This window comes from Kogia breviceps, chromosome 5 (genome assembly GCF_026419965.1).
Source record: "Kogia breviceps isolate mKogBre1 chromosome 5, mKogBre1 haplotype 1, whole genome shotgun sequence".
Taxonomy (NCBI): Eukaryota; Metazoa; Chordata; class Mammalia; order Artiodactyla; family Physeteridae; genus Kogia; species Kogia breviceps.
Window position 1 is genome coordinate 83,190,384 of NC_081314.1, and position 17,985 is coordinate 83,208,368.

Sequence of the window (17,985 nt, forward strand, 5' to 3'; positions counted from 1 at the left end):
TTTCCATTGTACAGATAAACCAGAGTTTGGTTTATTAGCCTGTTGATGGACATTTGGGTTGTTGACAATTTGGGACTATTACAAATAAAGCTGTCATGAACATTTTTTTAACATCTTTATTGGAGTATAATTGCTTTACAATGGTGTGTTAGTTTCTGCTTTACAACAAAGTGAATCAGTTATACATATACATATGTTCCCACATCTCTTCCCTCTTGCGTCTCCCTCCCTCCCACCCTCCTTATCCCACCCCTCTAGGTGGTCACAAACCACCTAACTGATCTCCCTGTGCCATGCAGCTGCTTCCCACTAGCTAGCCACCCTACATTTGCTAGTGTATATATGTCCATGCCACTCTCTCACTTTGTCACAGCTTACCCTTCCCCCTCCCCATATCCTCAAGTCCATGCTCTAGTAGGTCTGTGTTTTATTCCTGTCCTACCCCTAGTCTCTTCATGACATTTTTTTTCTTAGATTCCATATATATGTGTTAGCATACGGTATTTGTTTTTCTCCTTCTGACTTACTTCACTCTGTATGACAGACTCCAGGTCCATCCACCTCACTACAAATAACTCAGTTTCATTCTTTTTATGGCTGAGTAATATTCCATTGTATATATGTGCCACATCTTCTTTATCCATTCATCTGTCAATGGACACTTAGGTTGCTTCCATGTCCTGGCTATTGTAAATAGAGCTGCAATGAACATTTTGGTACATGACTCTTTTTGAATTATGGTTTTCTCAGGGTATATGCCCAGTAATGGGATTGCTGGGTCGTATGGTAGTTCTATTTTAGTTTTTTAAGGAACCTCCATACTGTTCTCCATAGTGGCTGTATCAATTTACATTCCCACCAACAGTGCAAGAGTGTTCCCTTTTCTCCACACCCTCTCCAGCATTTATTGTTTCTAGATTTTTTGATGATGGCCATTCTGACCGTTGTGAGACGATATCTCATTGTAGTTTTGATTTGCATTTCTCTAATGATTAATGCTGTTGAGCATTCTTTCATGTGTTTGTTGGCAATCTGTATATCTTCTTTGGAGAAATGTCTATTTAGGTCTTCTGCCATGTTTGGCTTGGGTTGTTTGGTTTTTTTTGTTATTGAGCTGCATGAGTTGCTTATAAATTTTGGATATTAATCCTTTGTCAGTTGCTTCATTTGCAAATATTTTCTCCCATTCTGAGGGTTGTCTTTTGGTCTTGTTTATGGTATCTTTTGCTGTGCAAAAGCTTTTGAGTTTCATTAGGTCCCATTTGTTTATTTGTGTTTTTATTTCCATTTCTCTAGGAGATGGGTCAAAAAGGACTTTGCTGTGATTGATGTCATAGAGTGTTCTGCCTATGTTTTCCTCTAAGAGTTTGATAGTGTCTGGCCTTACCTTTAGGTCTTTAACCCATTTTGAGTTTATTACTGTGTATGGTGTTAGGGAGTGTTCTAATTTCATACTTTTACATGTAGCTGTCCAGTTTTCCCAGCACCACTTATTGAAGAGGCTGTCTTTTCTCCACTGTATATTCTTGCCTCCTTTATCAAAGATAAGGTGACCATATGTGTGGGGGTTTATCTCTGGGCTTTCTATCCTGTTCCATTGATCTATATTTCTGTTTGTGTGCCAGTACCATACTGTCTTGATTACTGTAGCTTTGTAGTATAGTCTGAAGTCAGGGAGCCTGATTCCTCCAGCTCCATTTTTCGTTCTCAAGATTGCTTTGGCTATTCGAGGTCTTTTGTGTTTCCATACAAATTGTGAAATTTTTTGTTCTAGTTCTGTAAAAAATGCCAGTGGTAATTTGATAGGGATTTCATTGAATCTGTAGATTGCTTTGGGTAGTAGAGTCATTCACAATGTTGATTCTTCCAATCCAAGAATGTGGTATATCTCTCCATCTATTTGTATCATCTTTAATTTCTTTCATCAGTGTCTTGTAGTTTTCTGCATACAGATCTTTTGTCTCCTTAGGTAGGTTTATTACTAGATATTTTATTCTTTTTGTTGCAGTGGTAAATGGGAGTGTTTTCTTAATTTCACTCTCAGATTTTTCATCATTAGTTTATAAGAATGCCAGAGATTTCTGTGCATTCATTTTGTATCCTGCTACTTTACCAAATTCATTGATTAACTCTAGTAGTTTTCTGTTAGCATCTTTAGGATTCTCTATGTCATGAACATTTTGATCCAAATCTTTTTGTTAACATATATTTTTACTTCTCTTGGGAAATACCTAAAAGTAGTAGAGTTCCTGAATCATATAAAAAGTGTGTTTAAACTTTTTAAGAGACCAGTAAACTGTTTTCTGAAAGAAATGTTTTTTGTTTTTTTTTAAAATTTTTTTTGCGGTATGCGGGCCTCTCACTGTTGTGGCCTCTCCCGTTGCAGAGCACAGGCTCCGGACGCACAGGCCTAGCGGCCATGGCTCACGGGCTTAGTTGCTCCGCGGCATGTGGGATCTTCCCGGACCAGGGCACGAACCCGTATCCCCTGCATCGGCAGGCAGACTCTCAACCACTGCGCCACCAGGGAAGCCCTGAAAGAAATGTTTTTTTCACTCCTACAAATAATGTATGGGTTTTAATTGCTCCACATCTTTGTCTGTACTTGTTATTGTTAATATTTTTAATTTTAACTATTTTTGTAAGTGTGTAGGGATTTCAATTTGTATTTTTCTGCTGACTAATTTTATTGAGCATCTTTTCTTGTGCCATTTATGTATCTTCATTTATCTTCATTTTGAAGTGTCTATTCAAAGCTCTTCCTCACTTTTAAAGTGGAGTCTTTGTATTCTTATTGAGTTTTAAGAGTTCTTTATATATTCTGAATAAAAATCTTTTATGACATATGTGTTCTACAAATATTTTCTTCCAGACTGTAACTTGCCTTTTCATTTTATTAATGGCTTCTATTGAAGACCAGAAGATATTAATTCTGCTGAAGTCTAATTTATCAAAATTTTTTATGGTTAGTGCTTTATGTGTCTAAGATTTTGCGGCCTCTCCCGTTGCGGAGCACAGGCTCCGGACGCGCAGGCTCAGCGGCCATGGCTCACGGGCCTAGCCGCTCCGTGGCATGTGGGATCTTCCTGGACCGGGACACGAACCCGCGTCCCCTGTATCGGCAGGTGGACTCTCAACCACTGTGCCACCAGGGAAGCCCTAAGATATTTTTGCCTACCTCAAACTGTGAAGATTTTTCCTATGTTTTGTTCTAAAAGATTTATAGTTTTAGCTTTTACATTTAAGTCTATGATCTATTTCAAATTTGCTTTTGCATACAGTATGAGGCAAAGATTGAGGTTCATTTTATTTCCATAAGGATATCTCATTATTCCAACATCGTTAAAAGACTTATCTTTCCCCACTGACTTACCTGGCATCTTTGACCATATACATGAGGGTCTATTTCTAGACTATTTTATTGATTTATATGTCTGCTCTGACCCACACCATACTGCACTGGTTGTTGTAGCTTTATTGTCCTGCACTTTTTATTGCAGTCATGAAATCAGGTAGTCCTTCTCCTTTGCTCTCCTTTGGAAAAATAAAAACAATTTTTACTATCCTAGGACTACATTTCCACATACATTTTAGAATTAGCTAGTCAATTCCTGCAAAAATCCCTGTTGGTGTTTTGAATGGGATTGCACTGAAGCTATAGATCATTTTAGAGAGAACTCACATCTTAATAATCTTGAGTTTTCCAATCCATGAACATGAGATATGTCTCCATTTATTTAGATCTTCTTTAATTTTTTCAGAAATGTTTTTCAGTGATCACATCTTGCACATATTTTATTAATAAGTTATGCTAAAATATTTCATGTTATTTCATGTGATGGTAAGTGGTATTTATTTTTAACTTTAAATTTCCAAATGTCTGTGACTAGTATGTAGAAGTAAAATTGCTTTTAATGGTGATCTTGTCTCCTGGGACCTTGCTAAATGTACCTAATAGTTCTAGTAGCACATTTATGTAGATTCTTTAGGATTTTCTACAACTATGATCATACTGTCTGTGAATAAAATCTTACAGTCTGTCACTCACTTTTGTGCTTTTACTTCTGTAATAAAAACAAAAAAATATGTTCCTTCTCTTACCTCACCTTTGAGGTTCTGGGTGTCACTTGGTTTCTATAAACTGTATTGCTTCATCAATTCCAAGGTATTTTAAGCCTTAAAATAGACATCTGAGAGTTAATGTGTTAAAAGTTTCTTAGGTATGCCAATTAGGACATTGAATTACTATTTTTTTTCCTTTCTATATTTCCACCTGATCACTATTTTCAAACATTAATTATCTTTGTATTGTCATAGCCTAATGGTGCCTCACACTCAAAAAAGTTTAATATTTATTTAATAAAGTAATAATATAACTAACACATTTATAGTGGCTTCAGCTATATTCTGAAGAATTTGGTAAGAAGTTGGTCTTCATTGGCCCCAACATTTTCATTCAAATTATATTATCTATTGTCATGATTCTCTGACTAACCTCATTGTCATCTATTAGGTGGATATTCCTGAATCTCATTTTCTAATCCCTTTTTAAAAACTTGTTTCAACTATAATATAGTTATGATCCATGTAACAGTAATTCGATTTATTAAAACTTTGCTAATTTTTCCCATTTGAAAGTAATATTTAGTCCCATTTTCTTCATTCTTCATCTGAACACTTTGGTTGGGAAATATTGGTCATTTACCTGTTCTTGGAACCAATAACTTTTCTGACACTGACAGTTCTAAAGTGTTGATGCTGTCGAGCTAGCAACACAGGATCTCTGCCTTCACTGCTGCCAGAGGGTTTAGAGCAGGCACAGGATCAGAGGGTTCTTCCAGCTGTTAGCTTAATTTCATCTGGCTCAAAGCCAGTTTTCTAAAATTAACTTTGACTAAAGCTGAGAAGGCTTTTTAAAAAGACCTCTGTTGGGCTTATACTACAAGGCCACAAGATGGATCTATTCTTCCATGAAACAGGAGACTTTCTGCTGTGAGATGGCCATTCTACCTGTAACCAATATATGTGGTTTTTTGAGCTAGTGAAGTCCCAGAAACATCACTATATCTCAGTTCCTTAAACCTCCATTTCTTGCTGCAGGAAGTCAAATTTTTTATTTGGGGTTCTCTTGCCCAAATGTTTCTAAGAATCCCCAGTGGTCCTTATATGTGTCCAAGTATCAGTCCTGATTGTCACTTATTGGTGTTGGTGTTGGTTCTGGTGCTGAGCTGTCACTTCTTATCCTCAGCCCAAGCAAATACACAGAGGTATTCTCTACCCACATGGTAGAGATGAAAGTGAAGTAAGAAAGAGAATACCTCCTTTTGGTGTTACGTTCTCTTAAGGACAGAAGTGTCCCAAATCAAGGTTATTTGAGCCTTAAAGTTTTGCAACAATTAGTGATGAGAGTGAATTTTATTAGTGAGCCTTTTTTAGTTTTTAGTTCTCTCAGGAATTAGCAGATATAGGGGCAGTGTGAAGGGCATTCATTTTTGATAAGAAGAGACACAAAATACTTAATGTATAGATAAATTTCCCAATGCTGCATTTTCCATAATCATCATTTTTAATGACTTCCTCATGTGCCATTGAAAAGTAATATTGCAATTTACTTAACTATTCCCCATTTTTTCCATATAAATTGTTTCTTGGTTCTTGCTATTAAATACAGTGTTTCAGTGAATATCATTAGACATTAAGCTTTGCCATATTTAAAACTATTTCCTTGGGGTAGACTTCTAGGACTATAGTGTGTGGGTAAAGGGTATATGAATATCTTTGTGCTTCTTGAGGTAGAGTACTGAACTGTTAAACAACAAATCCATTCAGAGAGGAAAATAACTTTTCGGTTGCTAGGATATAGGTAACACTGTCCTCTAATATTTAGGAACATGAGACTAAATATCAGAAGGTTATTTAGTGAGCAAAATAACAGACTAGAGGAAATACTTTTGGCTTATGGAGAGTTTATATCAGGCTATATATGCAGACCACACTAACCTCCTACTCCCAGACCCAGCACAGGTATACTTTGGGGGCTATTGCTAAAAATGAACAGAACACACTGCAAGATTTCAATTTTTCTGCAAAGTAGGGTTCGTTGACATCTCTGTGCTAGACAAGTCTCTGTGATGTGGTTACTTCCAGCATTCACCAGCTGAGGAACAAAGTGTCAGAGGAGCATGGTGTTCTCAAGAAGAAGGAGATGGAATCAGGGCCCAAAGCATCCCACGGTTACGGAGGTCGGTTTGGAGTGGAAAGAGACCGAATGGACAAGGTGAGTTGAAAGGGGGATATTTGCTTTTAAAAAATAAATAAAGAATTGATTCATTTGTTGGTCTTATGGTTTAAAACTTATTCAAAAGTAAAATATTCATTTGGGTTTTAAAAGAGAATGTCCACATATTATTTGTCATTTTTCCCCTGATTTCAACACATAAAATATAGATGACAGAAAATGGGAGCCAAGAATTTAGAAGGGCTGGCCTAGTGTAGACCCAGCCACACTGTAACTTCTAAACTAAGGAGACACACATAGAGGAGGGGAAAATATGTTTTAAAATCATTTACTGCTTTTAAATGGATGTGTCTCTTACTGTTTTCTTTACTGTATATTTAGTGTTCTTTTTGTACATATTTTGTACATCACTTAATATGATTTGCACATAGATGTGAAAAATATTTATGTGAATTTATCTATTAAATGTCCTCAAATATATCATTATTTTTCCTTTATCCATTAGATACTATGAAAATATGATAAAAAGAAAGCCTATATGTTGAATTGTATTTTTCCATTGACTTTCCTAACCTCAAAGATAAAGATATAGGACTTCCCTGGTGGTGCAGTGGTTAAGAATCTGCCTGCCAATGCAGGGGACACGGGTTCGATCCTTGTCGGGGAAGATCCCACATGCTGCGGAGCAAATAAGCCCATGGGCCACACTACTGAGCCTGCGCTCTAGAGCCCAAGAGCCACAACTACTGAGCCCATGTGCCACAACTACTGAAGCCCACGCACCTAGAGCCCATGCTCTGCAACAAGAGAAGCCACTGCAATGAGAAGCCCGCGCACCACAACAAAGAGTAGCCCCCGCTCGACGCAACTAGAGAAAGCCCGCAGGCAGCAACGAAGACCCAATGCAGCCAAAAATAAATAAATTTATTTTTTAAAAAGATAGAGATATATTCCTATAAGAAAAAAGATTTAATCTCCAAGGAGAAAAAGCAATTAAATGAAAGCCTATAGTTCACCCTTTTGTCATTGTGTAAAGTGCAAAGTAGGCATTGTATTCTCCCACAGAATTCCTAGGAAAGAGTAAAATAGATAAGCAGTCGTTCATTCTTGAATTCAGCAAACAAAGTTGACCTACACAGACCCAAAAACACTGAAAAATGAGCTCCCAGGAGCTCATCTAGGGCAGTGCTTCATATCCATTTCTGTATTAATATTTATCCCAGCATGGAATCGGAAATACAGGAGGAAGAAAAAACTTTCTAATTTCTTCTTAGTTGAGACTCTGCAAGGTATCACTATTTGGTTTGAAGTATTATTCAATTCCAAGATTATTAAAGCATCCATATCCAAATATTAAAAGAGACACACCTTTCAAAACCAAGTAGAAAATGGTAGATGGAGAAAAAAGTGGAGGAGAATAAAAAAGTTAAATTATATGCCATCTTGGACATCTCACAGTGTTGTCTACCAGCCCCCTTTAGTATAAAGAGTCAATCACTGTTAATATCAGGGCCCAGGCTGCACTTCTGAACTTTGATGGTTGTGTAGGAACAAAGATCCAGAACAAAAGCACCTGGCTGTGTGAAATATTCAATCCGGGCTATGCAATCTAGTCAGTCCCCTTAGGTGTCTCCCCAGTAACTATCCTCATTTCTATTTTGATGCACAAAGCCCTTGTTTCACCCTCTTTTTAAGCAGTGGTTTAAACACTGCCTTGTCTATGTAGTCTCTATCCTTCTGGTTCCCAACCCATCCTATGGGAGTTTCCTAAATGATGGGTTCCTAGTGGTATTAAAGAAGAGTCAGGATGTGTAAGGTTCCAGAAAAAGTCATCTTGCTCTCCCATCACACATTCCTTGGCACTCTGTCAGAGATTATCAGTGTGACCTAGAGTGGAATTTCTTGTATTCTTACATCCCATCCTATCTCTGATCATTTTATTTTTTCATGGTCATTTTTATCTTCTCACTCATTCCGATCTTGATTTTTCTCAGAGTGCTGTGGGCCATGAGTATGTGGCTGAGGTGGAGAAGCACTCTTCTCAGACTGATGCTGCCAGAGGCTTTGGGGGCAAATACGGAGTTGAGAAGGACAGGGCAGACAAGGTAAGTGACAACTCTCTCCCTGTGCCACCCAACTCAGATCATGTGGGACTTACCAACAATCACCTTGAATGTAGGTCTGTGCTTCTCCTGTGGAAAGATAGGGCAGTGGCCTCAAGGAGGGTCCATCATGAGGATGGCTCCCACACCTCCCTCAGCAAGTTCTTTGGTACCGCTGTTGGAGGCCACATGCTGACCTGAAAGGTGTTAATTTAAAAGAGACAAAGACTCCCAAACTCTGAATAAGGAATCCCTAAGCCATTGTTTTGTTTTCCTCCCTGCATTTTATTTATTTATTTATTTGTTTGTTTATTTTTTAAACATCTTTATTGGGGTATAATTGCTTTACAGTGGTGTGTTAGTTTCTGCTGTATAACAGAATCAGCTATATGTATACATATATCCCCATATCCCCTCCCTCTTGCATCTCCCTCCCACCCTCCCTATCCCACCCCTCTAGGTGGTCACAAAGCACGGAGCTGATCTCCCTGTGCTCTGTTAACCCATTGGTTTTATCATACCTGTACGCATAAAGAGAGAAGAGGAAATTCCAAAGCTCCTCCTCTGGTCTAATATAAAAGCCTTATAAATATGTATGCCTTTCAGGAAAACAGACATATCAGCTGAAATATTATTACAATGGTAGCAAATAAGAAAAACAACTAATTAAGGTTACAATGTTTTTAGAAGGTGAAGGTTATTTTTCACAGGACTTAGTACTAACTCCTTGAAGTCCAGGTGTTTTAAAGACTCCTTTGGGGGCTTCCCTGGTGGTGCAGTGGTTGAGAGTCCACCTGCTGATGCAGGAGACACGGGTTTGTGCCCCAGTCCGGGAAGATCCCACATGCCGCGGAGCGGCTGGGCCCGTGAGCCATGGCCACTGAGTCTGTGCATCCGGAGCCTGTTCTCCAAAAAAATAGACTCCTTTGTACAAAAAAGTAGTGATAGTTTTAAAGAGAGAAAGAGGGGGGGAAAAAGGACAGCATGATTACAGACAATAGAGTGGTCCAGGGAGTGGTCCAGGGAGTACGATTGATAACTCATTCATGTTCTCATTTTCACACCATAGTAGATCGGATTCTTTGAGCTCATTCTTTATGGGGCAGAGTAGTGTCTCTGCTCTGCAGCAGCACACAGAGGGCACATCTCCTTCACAGCTAGCTGAGATTTTGTTTGTTTGTTTGTTTAACCTGCAGCTGTTAATAAGTGGGCCTGAATCCTTAAAGCTAAGTGTTAGAGTGTTATTTGAATTGTAGGGGTAAAAAAAACCCCAGAAAAGTTCAAAACATACTGTAAGGTAAAGGAAAAGCACAGAGGATAATTTTTAAAAGCAGTAATAGAATATGGAGCATATAATGTTCTCTAATCAGGGTGAAGTTTCTCTTCCTTCTTGGCTCCCCTCCTGCCTTTGCCTAATCTTTCACTGTTCTTTCTTTCAACTCCTGCCTCACCAGTCACAAACCGAATCACCTTAACAATCAGTGTGTCTTATAAATCAAGAAACAATACATACTAATAACTTTTTAAAAATAAATTTATTTATTTTACTAATTTATTGTTGGCTGCATTGGATCTTCGTTGCTGTGCACAGGCTTTCTCTAGTTGTGGTGAGCAGGGCCTACTCTTTGTTGTGGTGCGCAGGCTTCTCATTGCAGTGGCTTCTCTTGTTGCAGAGCATGGGCTCTAGGCGCGTGGGCTTCAGTAGCTGTGGCACGAGGGCTCAGTAGTTGTGGCTCTTGGGCTCTAGAGCACAGGCTCAGTAGCTGTGGCCCACAGGCTTAGTTGCTCCGCAGCATGTGGGATCTTCCTGGACCAGGGCTCAAACCTGTGTCCCCCGCATTGGCAGGCGGATTCTTAACCACTGCACCACCAGGGAAGTCCCATACTAATAACTTGTAAAATGCAAAATCTAGACTTGCTTAGGGACCTATTACTGAGCCATATGGGAACATAGTTAGGTTAGATATTTGCCAGTATATCCAGTCCCAAAGCAGCTAGGATCCAGATTCTCCTGGTTGCCTCTCATCCCACCAAAATCTACATCTCTGGGTTTCCACTGTTGTGTAAGGAAAGAGAAGAGGCACAGTATAATCAGTCTGTATAGGATGATATCTCTTACATGTGCACAGCGCTGCTTTATAGTTTACAAGGCAGTTTTCTAGCTATTATCTCATTTTAGTTTCATGAGACTTAGGAAGAAAAACAGTAATTTACTGAGTGCGCACACTTTATGTATCTTGCCCCATTTAGTCCTCACAGTATCCCAAATAAGTTGGAATCATTTTACAGTTGAGGTTAATAAGGCAGGTATACCTATTTTCATTTCATATTTAAAGGGCCCAAGGGGGACTTCCCTGGCGGTCCAGTGGTTAAGACTATGCACCTCCACTGCAGGGGGGCATGGGTTCCATCCCTGGTTAGGAAACTAAGATCCCACATGCCTCTGTGTGGCCAAAAGAAAAATAAAACAAAAAAAAGAGGCTGAGGCTTAGTAATATTAAAGGATATACCTAAAGTTACACAACTACAAATAGGAAAGGTGGGGTTGGGGTTTGGATCTAGAGCTATCTGTGTCCAGGGCCCACGGTCATTGGTTTGTAGCACACTGCCTTTACACCAGCCTGTCAGGGTACTGTCTGTTTCTACATTGAACCCCCATACTCAGCTCTGAGCCCCTAGAACTAACCCCTGGGCTGAGCTATAGGTGTAAGGGTAAGTGAGAGAGGGAGAAAATGTTCATCTCTGACTCTAATCGATTCTCTCTTCTTTTCTGTCTAGTCAGCTGTTGGCTTTGATTACAAAGGAGAAGTGGAAAAACACACATCTCAAAAAGGCAAGGACCCTGCACTTCAGCCTTAGCAACCTGACTGCCCAGACTGCTCAGACTTCAATTCCCAATAGCCATCATCGACTCCCTTTAATTCCATGGCCCAGTTCCCTGCTATTTTATTTTATTTTTAAATCCAAGCATGTACTTGCTTCTTTTTTTCTCCTATATTGCTTTCTATGAGCTTGATCAAGTTTTCTTTAGTCCCATTTCCCCTCTAATGGATCAAAAATAGGATATTATACTCCTTAATTTTAGGAAGTTATTCCTAAGTTTTAATGTGCATCTGTGGCTTAAGTTTAAAATTAATCACTATTTCTTCCTGAGTAACACAGGAAATGAAGAATAATTTAATTACATTTCTTCTACATTCTACAGTCTTTGTACCAACTGAACAATTATTTAGTATATCGATTAAATGTGTTTGCTTTTAAACCCCACAAAAATTAATCATTATTATTACTAGGTGAAGACTTATTTAAATTGTCCAACATATTTACCAGTTTACTAGCTCATCATTGTTTATAATATTTCATTGTTTCCTCCTTGCTTCTTCTATTCCTTCTTGCTAGAGTATATCCTTTGATAATTCTTTCAGTGAGAGTCTATGAGAGAACTCCCAGGCTTTGTCTGAAAAAAAAAATTTATTTTGCTCCATTCTTCATTGTTATTTTCCCTTCATCGTGTTGAAGATACTATTCCATCATCTCTGGCATTTCTCTTGGGTTAGTCTAATCATCATTCCTTTGTACGTAACATGTCTTGTCTCTCTGTTTTTGTTTTGTCTCATGAAAAATTTTCTTTTTGTCTCTGATATCCTGAAATATCATCAGGCTATATCTAGGTGTTGGACCTATTTTTATTATTCTACATGAGACTTATTGCTCCTCTTCAACCTGAGAATTAACTTTCAATATGAAAAGTTCTCGGGCATTTTCTCTTTAGTGTCTCTCCTCTCTTCTCTTTTATTCTTTCTTCTGGAACTCAGATGTATTAGAACTTTTTATTCTCTTCTCCATCTCTCTTTCTCTTTTAAAAAAGACTTTATGTTTTCAGAGCTTTTTAGATTTATGACAAACTTGAGAGCAAGGTACAGTCCTGCACCCGTACATGCATAGCCTCCCCCATTATCAACATCACTGACCAGAATGTTGTGTGTGTGTGTGTGTGTGTGTATATATATATATATATATATATATATATATATTTTTTTTTTTTTTTTTTACCAAGGATGATTGTACACTAACACATCAAAGTCAGGCAAAGTTCATCGTTTACTTTAGGGTTCACTCTTGGTGTTGTGCTTTCTATGGGTTTGGACAAAAGTATACTGACATATATCCATCATTATACTGTCATACAAAGTATTTTCAGTGTCCTAAAAATCCTCTGTGCTCTGCCTATTCATCTCCCTCATCCCTCAGCAACCACTGATTTATTTTTGTCTCTATAGTTTTGCCTTTTACAGGATATTATATGGTTGGAATCATATACCATGTAGCCTTTCCAGATTGGCTTCTTTCAGTTAGTAATATGCATTTAAGTTTCCTCCATGTCTTTTCATAGCTTGATAACTCATTTCTTTTTTGCTGAATATTATTCCTTTGTCTTGATGTACCCCAGTTTATTTATCCGCTCACCTACTGAAGAACATAGTGGTTGCTTCCAAGTTTGGGCGATTATGAATAAAGCTGCTATAAACACCTGTGTGTAGGTTTTTGTGTGGACCTACATTTTCAGCTCCTTTGGGTAAATACCAAGGAGTGCAATTGCTGGATCCTATGGTAAGAGTATGTTAAGTTTTGTAAGAAACTGCCAAACTGTCACTCAAAGTGGCTGCACCATTTTGCATTCCCACCAACAATGTATGACAGTTCCTGTTGCTCCACATCCTCACCAGCATTTGGTGTTGTGAGTAGTCTGGATTTTGGCCATTCTAATTGGTGTGTAGTGTTATATTATTGTTTTAATTTGCATTTCCCTGATGATATATGATGTAGAGCATCTTTTCATATGCTTATTTGCTATCTGCATATCTTCTTTGGCAAGGCATCTATTAATATATTTGGCCTATTTAAAAAGTTGGGTTGCTTGTTTTCTTATTGTTGAATTTTAAGAATTCTTTGTATATTTAGGGTAATAGTCCTTTATGACATGTGTCTTTTGAAAAGATTTTCTCCCAGTGTAAGTCTTGTCTGCTCATTTGCTTGACATTGTCTTTCACAGAGCAAAAGTTTTTAAAATTTTAGTGAAATCCAGCTTATCAATTATTCCTGTCATGTGTTGTGTCTTTGGTGTTGTATCTAAAAAGGCATCACCATACCTAAGGTCATCTAGGTTTTCTCCTATATTATCTTCTAGGAGTTTTATAGTTTTGCATTTTACATTTTGGTCTATGATCCATTTTGATTTAATTTTTGTGAAAAGAGAATTTTTGTAATGCATGTGTCTAGATTCATTGTTTTTTTAATCTGTGGATGTCCACTTGTTCCAGCACCATTTGTTGAAAAGACTATCTTCTCTTCATCATGTTACCTTTGCTCCTTTGGCAAGCATCAGTTAACTATAATTATGGAGGTCTATTTCTGGGCTCTCTGTTCTGTTCCACTGATTTATTTGTCTATTTTTTCACCTCTACCACACTGTCTTCATTACTTTAGCTTCATAGTAAGTCTTAAAATCTGGTAGTGTCAGTCTTCTAACTTTGTTCTCCTTCAATATTGTGTTGGCTATTCTGGGTCTTTTGCTTCTTCATATAAACTTTAGAAACTGTTGATCCAAAAAATAACTTGCTGGGGTTTTGATTGGGGTTGCACTGAGTCTATGGATCAATTTGGGAAGAACTGACATCTTGACAACATTGAGTCTTCCTATCCATAAACATGCAATATCTCTCCATTTACTTAGTTTTCTTTGATTTTGTTCATCAGAATTTCATAGTTTTCCTCATATAGATCTTATACATATTTTAAGTTTATACCTAAGCATTTCTTTGTTGGGGTAGTAATGTAAATGATATTGTGTTTTTAATTTCAAAATCCACTTATTTGTTGCTTGTATATAGGAAAGCAATTGACTGTTGTATATTAACCTTGTATCCTGCAACCTTGCCATAACTGCTTATTAGTTTCAGGAGTTTGTCAATTCTTTTGGATTTTCTACATAGACAGTCATATCATCTGTGAACAAAGACAGTTGTGTATCTTCTCTTCTAGTCTACATACTTCTTTTCTTGCATTATTGCATTAGCAAAGACTTCAAGTACAATGTTGAAAAGGAGTGATGAGACAGGCCATAGTTGCCTTGTACCTGATCTTAGTGGGAAGGCTTTAAGTTTATCACCATGAAGTATGATACTAGCTGTAGAGTTTTTGTGGATAGTCTTTATCAAGTTGAGAAATTTCCCCTCTATTTCTAGTTTACTGAGAATTTTTATTGTGGATTGTGTTGGATTTTGTCAAATGCTTTTTCTGCATCTATTGATAGGATCATGTGATTTTTCTTTTTTTCTTGTTGATGTGATGGATTATGCTAATTTATTTTCAAATGTTGAACCAGCATTGCATACTTAGGATAAATCCCACTTGGTCATGGTAGATAATTATTTTTATACATTGTTGGATTCAATTTGTTAATATTTTGTTGAGGATTTTTGAATCTGTGTTCATGAGAAATACTGGTCTCTAGTTTTCTTTTGTAATGTCTTTGTCTGGCTTGGGTATTAGAGTAATGCTGACCTTATAGAACACTTGTGAAGTATTCCCTGAGCTTTTATCCTTTGAAAGAGTGTACAGAGGACTGATATAATTTCTTCCTTAAATATTTGGTGGAATTCACCAGTGAAGCCTGGTGCTTCCTGTTTTGGAAGATTATTAATTATTGATTCAATTTCTTTAGTAGATATAGGCCTTTCAGGTCATCTGTTTCTTTTTGTGTAAGTTTTGGCAGTTGCATCTTTCAAGAAACTGGTCCATTTCATCTAGGTCATCAAATTTGTGGGCATAAAGTTGTTCATAGTATTATTTTATTATCCTTTTAATTTCCTTGGAGTCTGTTGCAATGTAGCCTCTTTCATTTCTGATATTATAGTAATTTATGTTCTCTCTTTTTTTCTTTGTTAGTCTGACTAGAGGCTTATCTATTTTATTGATCTTTTCAAAGAATCAGCTTTAGCTTTCCTTGATTTTCTCTATAGGCTTTTTGTTTTTAATTCCATTGATATTTTTGCTCCAATTCTTATTTCTTTTTTCTGCTTACTTTGTATTTAATTTGTTCTTCTTTCCCCAGTTTCCTAAGGTGGACACTTAAATTGTTGATGTTAGGTCTTTTTTCTTTTCTAATATATGCATTGCTTTTCCTTATTCACTGCTTTCACTGCATCCAAAAATTTTTGATAAGTTGTGTTCTTGATGTCTCTTAATTTCTCTTCTCTATCTCCATCTCTTCATCTCCCTGTGTTGTATTCTGGGTAATTCCCTTGGATCTATGTTAAGTTCTGTAACTCTCCTTTCAGCTGTATTTAATTATCATTTAAGCTGTCCACTAAATTTTTAAACTTTATTTCATATATTTTCATTTGTGCAAGTTCCCTTTGATTCTATTGAAAATCTGCTGATTCCTTTTCCATAATTCCCTATTGCTTTCATTATGTTTTTCACCCTTCTTTAACTCTTTTAATTATTTTTAAAGTATTCATTTTATAATTTCTTTCACATTGTTATATTATTTGCAGTTCTTGGGGGTGCTAATTCTTCTGTTTAGTTAATCTGTTTTCCCTCATGGTTGTTTATTTTTTGATGGTTTGTAATTTTTGTTTGCAAATTTATTTCATTGGGGGGAAAGGGATATTTGTTTTATGAGAGTTTTATGTGCCCTGGGTTGAGAAGTTTCCCATCAGAGAAACTATGCCTTTATTTCTGTCTGAGTTCTAGGGGTTTTAATAGTAATAGACCATGTTTTCTTTATGATTTTTGTTTTCTATTATGAATTTAATTTCTTAAATAGATACAGGTCTATTCATTCTTCTGATTTTTTCTTAAGTCAGTTATGGTATAATGTGCTTTTCAAGGAATTTTTCCATTTTTATCTGTATTTTCAAATATATTGGCATAACTTCCTTTACAGTATTCCCTTATTTTCTTTTTAACCTCTGTAAGATCTGTAGTGATATGTTCACTTTCACTTCTGATATTGTTAATTTGTGTTTTTTCTCTTTAATTATTTTTGCTAGAGATTCATCAGTATTATTTTGTATTAATTTCAAAGAAGTATCTTTTGGCTTTGCTCATTTTCTCTATTGTTTACTTGTTTTTAAAATTTTATTGAATTCTGCTCTTATCTTCATTATTTCTTCTTTCATTTTAATGTGGATTTAGTTTGTTCTTTCTGTAGCTTCTTAAGGTAGAAACTTAGATAATTGATTTTAAACCTTTGTTTACTGAATAGGCTCTTAAAACTATATATTTCCCTCTAAACACTGTTTTGCTACATTCCACAATGTCATGCATATTTTAATTTTCATTCAGTTCAAAACATTTTCTAATTTTCCTTTTCATTTCTTCTCTGACCCATGAGTTATTTAGAAGTGTGTTGCTTATTTTCGATGTATTGGGGAAATTTTCTAATTTTACTGTTATTAACTTCTAATTTAAATATATTGTGATCAGAGGGTATGTTATCTCATATTCCAATCTTTTGAAATGTATTGAAACTTTTTATAAGGACAAGCATGTGGTCTATCTTGGTGAATGTTATATGTGCATGGAAAAAAATGTGTATTATGCAGTTTGGGGGTGCAATATTCTGTAAATGTCACTTAGGTCTTGATAATGTTGTTTGGGCCTTCTATAATTTTAGATTCTTTTTGTCTAAATTTTCTATTAATAATGAGAAAAGGGTGTTAAATTTTTCAACTATGATCATAGATTTATCTATTTCTCTTTCTGCTTTGCTTCATGAGTTTTGATTCTGATAATAGGTTTATACCAGCATATATATTCCTGATGAATGACAAATTGTACTCCTATCATTGAGTTATGTCTCTCTTATCTTTTATAATGCATTTTGTCTTGGGGTCCATTTTGTCTCATATTCATGCCATCCTTCTGATGCTTACTCTTTCTGTGGTATATATTTTCCTACATCAGTATTCAGTTAATTTCTCAGCTTAGAATTTCTGTATAATATAAGTAGTATGAAACTGGATATTTGTATCCCACACCTTCAGGTGTAGACTTGGAGTTTCCAAGTCTCATAGATAAAATTTCTTTCTCCAAATGCTAAAAAAACTACAATTCCTCTCACTATTTCCCTGGACAGGTGAGTAGACTTTTTCTAGAATTCTTTTATAGGAGTGGGCAGAACCTTACTTCCTGCTCTCCAGCCACCTGTTCTTATAGAAAGTAGAACCCCAGACCCTAGATCCTAATCCCTAGGCACTAAATTTGGGACTTAAAACAGCTTGGGTTTTCTATGTCAGCTCATAATTACCATCATATCAACTGTTTTGATTCATCTGTTTGTTTCTAGAGCCAGGAATTTTTTTCTTCTTTTCTTTTGAGATTCACTATTTAAAAAAGAAAAAAAAGAGAGATTGCTCTATCTTTCTGATGTTGCTAAGTGTTTATATAGGATTAGGGAAAGGCATATATTTCATATGCATCTCTCTTTTTTTCTGGAAGTCTCTCCTTACACTCTCTATACTTTCTCCTTCCTTGAAGAAGGGAGAAAATTCAAATGATCTTCTCATTTTGGAATGGAAGTAAGGGAGGAGAGGAAAAGAGTGAACATTGTTTAAAGCTGACAAAAGTTGCTTAGAA

At 36.5% G+C, this 17,985-nt stretch overlaps 1 protein-coding gene and 1 long non-coding RNA gene across 2 annotated transcripts in view; one reads left to right on the forward strand and one right to left on the reverse strand.

Annotated features, from left to right (window-relative positions):
* Positions 1 to 17,985, forward strand: part of HCLS1 (hematopoietic cell-specific Lyn substrate 1) — a 31,445-nt gene that overhangs the window by 6,198 nt on the left and 7,262 nt on the right. The window contains exons 4-6 of the mRNA XM_059065427.2: positions 6,148 to 6,277; positions 8,233 to 8,343; positions 11,119 to 11,173. Of these exons, the coding sequence (XP_058921410.1) occupies positions 6,148 to 6,277; positions 8,233 to 8,343; positions 11,119 to 11,173 (296 nt within the window). The remainder of the gene's footprint in view (positions 1 to 6,147; positions 6,278 to 8,232; positions 8,344 to 11,118; positions 11,174 to 17,985) is intronic.
* On the reverse strand, positions 9,857 to 17,732 carry LOC136794261 (uncharacterized). Its single transcript, XR_010840756.1, has 2 exons — positions 17,657 to 17,732; positions 9,857 to 10,783 (listed from the first exon to the last, which is right to left on the reverse strand). It is a non-coding gene; the product is annotated as an uncharacterized lncRNA (long non-coding RNA).